The sequence below is a fragment of the Chenopodium album genome, chromosome 9 (assembly GCF_948465745.1).
Source record: "Chenopodium album chromosome 9, dcCheAlbu1.1, whole genome shotgun sequence".
Taxonomy (NCBI): Eukaryota; Viridiplantae; Streptophyta; class Magnoliopsida; order Caryophyllales; family Amaranthaceae; genus Chenopodium; species Chenopodium album.
In genome coordinates this window covers 61460286-61473632 of record NC_137842.1, presented here as the reverse complement: position 1 = coordinate 61473632, position 13347 = coordinate 61460286, and the positions used below count along the sequence as shown (strand labels likewise).

The following is a 13347-nucleotide window of genomic DNA, read 5'->3' as shown; positions in this document are numbered from 1 at the left end:
CTAAATTTATAAAGTTTTTTATTTTTTTTTTTCTCCTTTTTGTGGGGTTGAAGGATTATTAGATAAATAATGCTAGGAGTTGTTGTCAATCAAGCTAAGGCTTCACTCAAGTCTCTTTCTCTCTAATTAATCAAAGTCTGGCCTTGATTGGGAGCAGCATGAATGCATGATTGTTTGTTTGTTCCATATATAGAGAATGATTAGCATTTCTAACTGATAAACATTGTTATTACGGACGTGAGAAAGAACAAATTAACGAATGTAAAATAAATAAATAACACACATATTTACGTGGTTCACCAACAATGAGTTGGCTACGTCCACGGACAGGCGAAAGGAAAAACTTTATTGATCTTGAGGAATTCTAGATTATAGATTGATAATGAATATCACCATAGTGGGGCTAGGAAATAACCTAAGGGTAGTTATATTAACCCATACGCTAGAAAAGATAATTTTATTTGAATAAAGCCCACGAACAAAGTATCCAAAATTGGTCAAAACTGCTGAGGCACGGACGTGCCTCACGTTTAAAAGGCACCAGAACTAACGTGCCTCGTCGAAACTTCGTATAGGCATAGACGTGCTTCCTGATGGCACAGACGACGTGCCTGGCCGAATACATGTGAAGCTCGCTAAGGCACGAACGTGCCTAGTCAGTCTTCAATACTTCTTCGTCGAGGCATGTTCATTCATGTCTCCCCAAGGCATGGACGTAATTATAACTTGCCCTACTTCTTAGTTCCCGACTCAAGGCTATCGATTCAAGGCATATTCCTTACAAGTATATAAGCCGATCATGGCTTTAGCCATAAGATTATAACTATGCTTAGCTTAGCTTATGGTTGAGTTGGTCTAGCTTATGGTTGAGCAGGTGATCTAACATGGTACGTATCAGAGTCAGCGTGACACAAAGGACACAAGTTCGAATCTCATCCACCATCATTTTAGAATAGAATAATTTGCGCTCGGTATGAGTGCGTGGAGTTCATGCCGCATCCACAGTCAAGCCCAAAGGGCTCTCATGTGAGGGGACAAGATAGAGCATATAAACCGATCTTGAATTTTAACCATTAACTTAAGTTTTGGTTGAATTAGTCCTCTAACACTAATTACTAATATAAAAATGCTTAATTATTATAATCCGCAATACTAAACACCTTCGATCAAAAGGTAATAATAATAACTTAATAAGCTAGAAATCATCTTACTATTGTTATCATCATTTAAGACAAGTTATAGATCACAACAAACTTCTCCAATAATTTCTCCCTATTTGAAACACACCAATCATGTAGTTACACATATTATTTGAAAAAGCTAAAGTTGAAAATTGAAATGGACAGAAACAAACCTCTTTACCTTAAAGCTAAGATGGTGGCAGGCCAGGTTTATATTAAATTTGAAAACCTTTAATTAATTCATATAGTATATTAATTGCTACTAATTAATATTGGGAGCTCCATTAATATAAAGTTCCTACTTTTCAACTCATAAAACCTTTGTCTTAAGCTTCATCTCTAGTTCATTCCCTACCTATAAATACACCCTCTACCATTCCTTTTTCCACCACACCAATAACAACTTCTTCCATAAACACAACATTCTCACAAACATCTTCTATATTTTTAATATTAAATCTAAGTTAGCTTATTAGTTTACTACAATTCCAACCATCTAGGAAAAAAACATGGAGCAAAACCTACCAATAATCACAAAAAAGTTATACAACATGGCTAAACTAGCCATCTTCATGCTACGAAAAGGTATGTCCAAGAAGAAATTACTCTTGGACCTCAACTTGATGATGAAGCGAGGTAAAAAGACCTTCACCGTTGGCAAAGTCTCCACCACTCGAGGCGGTGTTATTGGTTTCGAAGCTCAACAAGAGCACGAGTTCAGTTGTAAAAACACTCCCTTATACCATCATTACTTTACCAACAAGAAAAAACAATGCCAAAACTATTACTACACTCCCTCACCAAATTTTGAAGACACCAATGAATTAGAAGCTATTAACAAGGTGCTCGAGGCCATAGTTTCGTGTAAAGATAGCGGTGTCCGGCCTCTAAGGGTAACAGACTCTCCATTTCCTTCGCAAAATGAAGATGATAATTATGGTGATGAACGTGTGGATGATGCTGCCGAGGAGTTTATTCAGAGGTTTTACTCGCAACTTAAGGAGCAAAGTTGCTGCTAGTTAACAATATTTTGCGATGAAATTAGTTAAAGATAATATGAATTATGAATTATAATACAATTCAGAAAACTGTGATGCTTAATATGTGCGTCCGTTTATGAATTATGGTAGATGTTGTCCATTGTATATGCAGTTTATAAGGATGTACTTTGGACTGGCTAATATATGTATCCTATCTTTTTGTACCTATATATAGTATAAATTGTATGATTAGTTATATTAGGAAACTTTATGAATTTGTTTAAAATTATTGTGTAATTTGGTATATGAGACAAAGGAGAGAAAATCAATTTACCAAACAATACAAACAGTACAATGAAGTTAGTAACGCTTCAAGCTATTTTTTTTAAGACATTTTGTGAAGACCTAACTTATACAAGTCAATTTTTGCGAAAAAAAATTACCTTATTAAAAAAATGTTGTAAGAAACTATCTTTTAAACAATTAATGTTGTAATAAACTATCTTATAAAATAATTATTAATATTGTAAATAGCTACTTTTTGCTGAATTATTGCACTGAATAAGAGACTTTTTTTAAAAAAAAAAACGGGAATATGAAACGTTTAATGACCCATTTTCAATTATTTTTTCTCCTTTTTCCATCCAATTTCTCAATAGCCCCCTTGTAACCCCTAATTCCCCTTCTTTTTCATTGTTAAATTAAGCACACGGTAGCAAATTACAACATTTAGTTTTTATAAGGTGGTTTCTTGCAACAATTATTTCATAAGGTAGTTTTTCACAAAATTTGAGGTATAAAAGTTAGTTTTTCACAAAATGTATTTTGTTTTTTTTAACTAACAATATACTTATTTGTATAAGGTAGTTACGCTCTTAAACTCCAAAATCAATCAATAATTTGAAAATTGAAAAGAGAAAAATTTATTCTTACATTAATGACTTTCACAAGTAACAATAAGTTGTGTATATCAATTATCAACTAACATTTTAATAAAAAAAATTGGTTAACATTTATTCCTTTAAACCACAACATGGACATCTTTATATATCGTTGCTTTGCTAATGAATCACAATCTCAAATTTTAATAGTTAGCAAAGTATACTAATTATTATTTCACTTTATTATTTAGCGAAAGTAAACTAATTAACAATATACCACATTTATTGACCCATCTTTATAGAGTAAATATGGAGTATTTCATATACGTGATCAATTTTCATTACGACTTTATTTTCTTTAATTTATGTAATACTCGAACCAATATATATTGTTACGGTTGATTTCTAGGAAATAAATTGAAATTATAGAGATTGATAAAATGATACCGAGAAAGATAAGACAAAATAAATACTAAAGAATAACGATATTTAACGTGGGAAAAATCCTCAATTGCATGATTTTTTTAAATAAAAAAAAAAAAACTCACGACGACGAGCACGTAAAATGTCCACTAGGGTGAATATTAAAAGAGAACTCTCACTATAGTTACTCACAAAAAAGTATTACAAAAAGGAAATAGTGAATTCATAGAGAAGGTAATAATTTACAAGGAGAATAAATAAGAAGGAAGGCTTGTGTATAGGTATGACTATTTGTCTGTGTATGTATGTATATGTCTTGAATAAATGTCCATGACTTATATTTATAGTTGTAGCCTTGTAGATGAAGCTTAATTGGAAGAAATGGCTGGAAATTTCCAAAACCACCTTCATTATTCTTGTATCTATAATATTCCAGAATGTTCACGAACCATGTATGCTAGTTGTTTCTAATTATGTCAAGAATTCTCTAGAACGATAAAGTAGATAATTCTAGAGAATATATGGGCAAGGACTAACCTTGCTTGATTTTTTCAAAAACATCTCGAATATGCATAAATACTCCACCTAAATAACAAGTTTATAAAATTTGGGCCACACCCAACATATATAATACTTCCTCTGTTCTTTTTTACTTGACTTGTTTCTTTTATCACGCTTGCCAATGCAAAAATTTAACGATCAATAACTTAAATTCTCCGTAAGTAAAATTATAAAAGTTATATATTATGATAGTACTTATTGAGACGAATCCAAAAATATCATATATGAATATATTTTTTTCTTACATATTATTCATAAAAGACGGTTAAAGGAGGGATGGTGAATAGTGTAAAAGTCAAAGCGGGTCAAGTAATAAAGAACGGAGAAAGTATATTTATCGATTTTAACGAAAGCAAGAGCAGATTTATATTGTTAACTCGCCCACACCTACACCCACTTGATCGGTGTATTCAATCACTTGGAGGATTAGTTGTACATGATGTTAAATTACGTTATTCACTACAATGCAAATTATTTTACCCAACATAGCTTAATTACAATCAATTGTGAACTTTTTTATATAAACAAACTAAAGTTGAACATGATGGTGTTCAAATTTAACTCATCACTTATTTTAAATTTGTCAATGTTCTAGAATCTATTACTGTAGGAGTAATTTAGTTTCAATATCTCAACTTTTTTAAAAGAGAAAATATCAATATCTCCCTTAAGTTATTGCTATTCAAAAAATCTCTTTCACCCTAAGATACACAAAGTGACTACATACTAATAATCATGCATTCCATTGAAGTTCCCCGCAAAAAAAGTTACAAGTAATTGTACTATTTGTACAAATTAGCTAACCAAAAAAGGGTGTTATGGTCTAACTAGCTAGCTTAGGAAATTCAACACGTTTAAAGTTCAAACATGTCTTAAATGAACCACTTTTGCATGCATTATTACAACTCAATTCATTCCATTAAACGTGCCGTTAATGAAAAATACTTATATTAATGTTAAGAAAAGTGTTTCCCTCAAAAAGTTAAGAAAAGTAGAACAATTTTGATTATATATTTTTATTATACTCCCTTTTATCTCTTTCATAAAATTAGAGGTGTTAAAAGTTGGCCCGAATTGAACAATTGACCCGAACTCGATATTATGACCCTCATATTTGGATCCGAGAAAATGGTGACCCAAACCCGATATTATCCGACCTGAAACTAATCTGAAACACGAGTTAACCTAGTATTTGAGATCCGGACCCAAACCCGAACCCGAACATGACCCAACCTGGAGATGACCGACCTTAATATAATCTGTAAATTATTAATCTAAATAGAGATTGACCCAAACTTGTTTTAACTTGTTAAAACCCGAATTTAACCCAACCTGTTACTAAACTGACCCGAATTCGATCTGACCCTAACTAACCCAATCTGAATTCCACTCGACTTGTTATTGACTTGACCCAAATTCAACCTGACTTGTTCTTGACCTATCTCAAATTCCACCTGACCTGTCTTTGACCGTACCTAACCTAATTTCGAATCACCTCAAATTCATTATCACCACCTTATTTTTATATAGTTATATAGTTATGTACTCCCTTCTAAATTATTCCTACTAATTAAGATTATGATGTTCGTGGTGCAAATAAGATTATAAGATGATATTACATGAATTTATTAGTGACAATTTGTGTCATATGCATGTGCCAATGAGTTACTATGAGAAGCTCAATAGTCAATACATATTACTCCTTAGGCAAATAATTATAGCTATTTGCTCATTTCTAAGTGTTAGAATATATCTATCTGAACCCGATCATGATCCGACGTGTTTGAACCCTTGAAAATGGTGATCCAATCAGAATATGACCCAATCACCTGAAACCAAATTGTGACCCGAGTTAACCTAGGTTTATGAGAGCCTACCCAACATGACCCAACCTGGAGATGACCTGACCTAAATAAAACCCGCAAATTACTGACCTAAATCAAACCCGATCTGAGAATGCCCTTAACTTATTATAACCTGATGAAACCTAAATTTAACCTCACCTGTCATCAATCAGACACAAATTCAACCTCACCTGTTATTATTGAACTAACCTAAATCGACCCAAACTCAATAGGATGTATGACCCACAATGAACCGACCCACATAGACTTGATCTGAAATGAAACCCAACCCACATAGGTAATGATATACGTAGTATATTAACTCGGACTAATTCGGCTCAAATTTTCCTGACCCACATTGAACTGACTTAAACCCGACCCGAATATCCGAATTGACAGCTCTACTTAAATTATGTGTCAAAATGTTTTGATAGTATGTTGCAACTTGCAAGTAATAACGTACGTAGTAAGAATTAATGATGAAATTATGCATTGATTGACGGTTTTAAATTTAAAATAATTAATACTCATGCTTAATTATTCCACTTTGAACATTTTGTATGCACTGCTTAAGGGCTAAACAGTTACATGCATTATTTTTTTTTCTTATACTCAATAATGACTTGTTTTTATCAATAAAAAAAGATTCTCCGTGCAACCTTGTTTTGAAAGTGAAAGAGCACAACCTAAAAAATAAAGAATTGAAAGAAATAAAGAGAACACTCACTTACTTAGTCACTTTAATAAACACGTACACTCACTAAGTGGTATTACTTAAAAGAAGAAAATAGCCAAAAACAATGGCTAAAATACAAATGCATCTTTATCCCTTCTTACTATTCACTTCTTGCCACCTTACCCTCAATCAACCTCAAGATTCTAGGATCAAACATAGCTAAGGCTTGGATCTGTGAAAGATCCATCTACTAATGGATGATGCACGTCAAGAGATTGCTAGATTACTTCACTAAGACTTTTTCCCGCCACATATATATATATATATATAGTCCTGTCAAATTTCAAACCGAAACCGTTTAACTGCCCGAAACCAACCGACCCAAATGAGAACCGGACCGATTAAAAACCAATTTTTTTGAAACCGAAAACCGACCCGAACCGTATTAGTAAACCCGAAACCGAATCGACCCGAATAATGTTAAACCGTATAAGAACCGAACCCGTTAACAAACCGAACCAAATACAAACCGAACTGAAAGAAAACCGAATCGAAAAAGAACCGAACCGTATCTAACCCGAAACCGTTTAAACTGGCAAAAAAACCGCTTACACCGAACCGTTAGCAAACTGTTACCCGTTTGCACCGAACCATTTAAAAACCGAACTGGTTATAAACCGAACCGTTTATGAACCAAACCGCTTCTAAATCGAACCATTTACAAACTTTTTTATATAATTAAATGGATTTTTTTTTTTTTTTTTGACGGGAATATAATTAAATGGATTAAATATTAGAAATCTTAGAATATTTTTTTTAAAATAGCAAGGCAAATCATTCATTAAGGATAATCAGTGTTCACAAAGAAGAGCAAAACAAGCAGGCTCAGGCCATGCCTCAAACTATTAGCAACACTACTGCCTCTAGTCAATGTATACATTTGAGGTAATGAAACCAAATGAACAAAAAGCTTGTAATATTAAGTACCAAGGCTTGGCTGAAGGCGTAATAAATAAAATTAATTCACAGAGACTATTAAGCATATGATTACATTGATTCTGTGAGTAATAATGAAATAAAGATGGGAGTGTGCTAGTGACATGAATATACTATTAGGCTATGTTTTAATTCAGATTCAACTATAATTTGACTATTGAAAATATTCCACGATAAATACAATTGAGCATAGCCCTGATAATTTGTAAATTGTAGTATAATGGAACCAACAGAACTCGCTTATTATCAACATTAATTTAGAAAGTTCAGTCTCCATGTCTTGCGAAAGATTTCTGATTATGAATGCCACCATTATTTCCAAAGAAAAGCAGAAACATCCAAATTCAAACAATATATCATGGGATTGCTGAATATTGTAAATGTTTAGAGCTTATCACACAAATTCATTCAAAATTATATCAAGCTCAAGTTACCTGAATTTGGAGATTTAGGGCAGCAAACACCGATGAGAGAGAGGCAGAATCAGGACAGCTTCAAGGTCCGCCGTGAATGAATGTATGAGGGAGACGGAGAGGCGCTGAGCCCGTGAGAATGAGAGGCGCCGTGAGCCCGTGAGTGGTAAAGTGAGAGTGAGAGTGAAAGGGTTTCAAAAGGGTTTCATGAAAATCTAACCATTGATTTTATAATCTATGGTTCAGAATGGTGATCTGTGTGTGTTGTGGGAGAAATAATCTAACCGTTGATTTTTTTAATCATGGTTGAGAGTGGTGATCCGTGTGTGTTGTGGGAGAAAGAATCTAACCATTGATATTTTAATCTATGGTTGAGAGTGGTGATCCGTGTGTGTTTGTGTGTTGTACATTCATCTACAAAAATATTATTCCCTCAATTCTTTAGTATTTTTTTGCCCCATTTGATCGGGATCAGTGCCCAAAACACGTATTAAAACATCTACTAGTATATCTTTATTTTCATACACGTAAAAATTATAAAAACGTTATATTAATAAAATGTATAAATAGATAAATTTAAAAAGATCACTAATGAGTCTATAACTTTGTACTAATACATACGAATAACGACGATACGAATATTTAACTATGAGATGGTTAGATGCCATGTGTTAATAATGTGTACATATGATCGATTGAACTAATCAATATTACCTTGTTAATTAGTCATTAGTGTTTTATTTCATTATACAAATCAAAGCACTTTGTAATATCTTCATAATTTCATGAAAATATATAATGATAAACGAGTCATAATTATCAGTCTTGTTGACTAATCAAGTATCGAATTACCAAATTGCAAATTTCCATTTCACAAGAACTCATCAAATCATGATTATGATACTATGCGTAGTATATAAATGATTAAATAAGAAGCATATAATAACCTAATTGTAAAACAATAATACATTAATACACTAACTCTTATAATCTACTTCGTAATAAACTAGTAAGATCAGTATGACTAAACCTGAAATAGAACATAATATGTATTTATAAAATCAATGAGAATTTGTTTATAATATGATGCCTAAATAAGTAAATATGAAATGATTCGCGACTTTATATAAAACTTGTGAACGCAAAAGGTTAGCAAGTACTATCAAATTTCAAACCAAAACCATTTAACTGCCCGAATCCAAACAACTCGATAAACAATTTATTTTTTGAAACCGAAAACCGACCCGAACCGTAATTTAGTAAACTTGAAATGGAACCGATATGAATAACGTTAAAGTGGTTAAACCATTGAAGAACCGAACCAGTTATAAACTGAAACGAAAAAGAACCGAACCAGTTAAAAACTGAACCGAAAAAGTTATAAACTGAACCAAAAAAGAACCGAACTGTTTCTAACCCGAAACTGTTTGAAACGGGATAAAAACCGTTTACACCGCACCGTTAACAAACCGCAATCCGTCTGCACCGAACCGTTTACTACCCGGACTGTTTACAACCCGAACCAAATTAAAACCGCTTAAGAATAAACCGAAACCGAATCGAACCGATAACTATTTAAACCGAACCAAAACTGACCCGTGAGACAATTAAACCGATTTTAAACCGACCCGATTAAATACCGAACCGATTTCAAACCGAACCGAAACCGAACTGTCAAACCGTTTTAATATTGCTGTATATATATATATATATATATATATATATATATATATATATATATATATATATATATATATATATATATATATATATATATATATATATATATAGGGAAACCAATCATACAATAAATTACGTTACAGTCTTAAGTCACCGTTAGGATACTCATTATGATATAAAAACTACTATTTATTATAGACAATATATTTTTTTTTATTCTTTCTTTAATTAGATAAGGGTGGTTACAATCTCAACAAAAGGCTGTTGTATCCCGGCCTCTCATGTACAGAGTACTTTTCTTCTGTAATAATAATAATAATAATAATAATAATAATAATAATAATAATAATAATAATAATAATAATAATAATAATAATAATAATAATAATAATAATAATAATAATAATAATAATAATAATAATAATAATAATAATAATAATAATAATAATAATAATAATAATAATAATAATAATAATAATAATAATAATAATAATAATAATAATAATAATAATAATAATAATAATAATAATAATAATAATAATAATAATAAAATGATTTTTTTTTATGTAAATAATAAAATGAATTTTAAAAAATGTATAAATGATTTATTAATATTAATATTAATACTAATATTATTATTATTATTATTATTAATCCTTTATTTAATTTTTAAAATTAATTTAATAATTTTGAAATAATTTTTGAATTTTATTTAAATTTTCCTAATTAATTTATTAAATTTAGTTTTTATTATTACTGAAATTGAAAAATAATTCATAAATTAATTATGAAAATATAAAAAAAATTTAAAATTATGAAAAAAAAATGTTTACAATTGATTTTGACATAAAAATAAATCAATAATCATCCAATAAAAAATTAGTATAAATGTATAATGATAGTCATTTTAAAGAAGATTACCATAGAATTTTCATGGCGTGCAACTTATTCTTAATCAAGATTATATTTTAACAGAACAGATATCTCTTCCTATTCGACTTTTTATGTTAATTACTGTCTTTGTTTTTTAATTATTGAGTAAAATAATTAAATCTTAATGATCGAGCTAGCTCCAAAGTTTTCTTCTCTTTTAGTACAATGCTGCATAAATAAATTAGATTATGAGTTGTCGGACACTGTATGACCATTAATTAATCACTAATCAATAATTAACAAAATTATTTGTATGGATAAGTGGATAATATGGCTACTGTATATATGTTAATTCTTAAATGGACCTGGTTCACATTAATTCATTGTGGACCACTAACATCAGGAAAACTATGGTTGTTTTATTAGTTAAAAAAAGAGTCACTATAATAGAAAAAAGGTCTCTATGTTGAAATAAAAGTCATTTTGGTTATATATAGGCTATAAGAGGTTAATTTTTTTACTAAAATATTTTATATACCGGTTAATTTGAATAATAAAAGTCACTATGTTAAAATTAGGGTCATAACGTTATACTTTAAGTTCACAATAATATTAAACGTTATACTAGTTTTAATAAAGGTTACTATGTTCAATATAATGTCAGTTGCGTGTGTATAAACCTCAGGTCCACAATAACATTATTGTGGACCAGGTCCACGCAAGTCTTTTTGATCTGTTTGAGTGAATAATTGAGGGACCTTTTCTGGTTGTTTATCCTTATATCTGTTTAAGCCTTAATTATTTTGTGGGGAAGCTAAGACTTCCTAAAACACCACATAATCTTCTTTCCACTTGTCTACCTTTCTTGGAATTCATTGGAAAAAATAATTAACAATGCAATGAAGTACAATACATAAGAGGTTTCAAAAAAAAAAAAAAAATGTACAATACATAAGAGAATATACATTTTAATTCATATATAGGTGGAACTTTTTTTTATTATAAAGTATATTTATTTATTTATATGGCTCTCATTCATTGGTACCACATAAGATATGATTCATCATATTTTTTTTTACTATCGTTTTAAAATTTACTATAATGTTAATCGTGTGTGGCCAGCCACATATAAGAATTTGTGATAACGAATTTGTAATAAACGAGTGATGAAATCTAAGAAAATACTTATATTATTTTATAACTATGACAAATATATTTTTTCTTTGACCTTGATTCTTGAATGTCGTACCTTACCTAGCCAACATCTATTCTCATAATCTTTACACAACACATCATCGGCTACAAAAATTTGTAAGAATAACAGCACAATTTCTTTGTTGTCACAAATTGTGACCTTTCTCATTTTCGGAAGGATAATTAATTAGATAACTAAAGTACATGAATTGTGCTTAAACTATACATGATGTTTGGTTAGTTACTCTATACAAACTTCGCATCCCTAAACTGTCATAGTAGTATAGTATTACCCTTGTTATGACACTTCATACTTCCTCTATTCTTTTTTACTTAACTTGTTTCTTTCATTACGATTGTCAATGCAAAACTTTAACGATCAACAACTTTAATCCTCCATAAGTAAAAATTATAAGAGTTGTATATTATGATAGTACTTATTGAGACGAATTTAATTCGGAAATATCTCACATGAATACATTTTTCTTTACATATCATCAGTGGCGGATCCAGGATTTTTCGGGTGCTAGGTCACCACCGACTAGTCGACTACTAATCAATAATTAATAAAAGAATATTTTTAAAAGCTAATAATTTAAAAAAAAAAATACATTCCAAAAGTAATAAATATCCATATTACAACCAAATAAAGGAAATTACAAATGCTCTCTACGAGTTTTCATTTTTTGAAGAGTCTTAGTGAGCTTTCCACGAAACTTGTTGAGACGGGAAAGTATGAAACCCATGAACGAGTGTACTTGCTTTTGAAGTTGGTTCTAACTCTACCCGTTGCAACGACAAATGTAGAAAGGGTATTTTCAGAAATGACGCAAGTGAAAGATAAATTGCGTAATAGTATGGGAGATAAAATGTTGAATGATTATTGCTTGGTTACTTATATAGAGCGAGATATGTTTTTGAATGTTGACATAAATGATATTATAGATCGATATCAAAACATGAAAACTCGTAGAGAGCATTTGTAATTTCCTTTATTTGGTTGTAATATGGATATTTATTACTTTTGGAATGTAATTTTTTAAAAAATTATTAGCTTTTTTTTAAATATTCTTGCATTAATTATTGATTAGTTGTCGGTGGTGACCTAACACCTGAAAAATCCTGGATCCGCCACTGTATACACAGGATATACTAAGCCATATATATGTTGTTCAGGAAAACCCCATCAGATCAATAATTTCTCCCTAATCTACACACCAAACATAGTATAATAAAAAATATATAGAATTCATTTCTTGCAAAAGCTAAAGTTAAAAATTGAAAAGGACGGAAACAAAACTTTTTTGCCTAAAAGCCATGTATAGATGGTGGCCTTGATTAATTTAATCATACACTGCTACTAATATTATTGGGAGCTCCATTAATATAAAGTTTCCAATTAATTTTCCACTCATAAAAACCTTTTTCTTAAGCTTCATCTCTACCTACCTCAATTCCTTAGCTATAAACACATCCCTCCATTATTTCATTATTCACCACACCAAAAACATCTCTTATATTCTCTCTAAAACATACACAACCTCTCACAAACTTAGCTACTAACTTACTAAGCTACTATAATTTCAAACAATCTAGGAAAAAGATGGAGCAAAACCTACCATTAATCACAAAAAAGCTATATAAC

The 13347-nt window shown here is 30.5% G+C and overlaps 1 protein-coding gene across 1 annotated transcript; it reads left to right on the top strand.

Moving 5' to 3' along the window:
* Positions 1-1732: 1732 nt before the first annotated feature.
* LOC145557870 (uncharacterized) lies at positions 1733-2200 on the top strand. Its single transcript, XM_081619048.1, has one exon. It carries the CDS (start codon positions 1733-1735, stop codon positions 2198-2200), a length of 468 nt encoding a protein of 155 aa, XP_081475174.1.
* The last annotated feature ends 11147 nt before the right edge of the window (positions 2201-13347 follow it).

Bases quoted from the DNA above. Each gene is read 5' to 3' on its own strand.
- LOC145557870 (XM_081619048.1), top strand. From the start codon at position 1,733: ATGGCTAAACTAGCCATCTTCATGCTACGAAAAGGTATGTCCAAGAAG.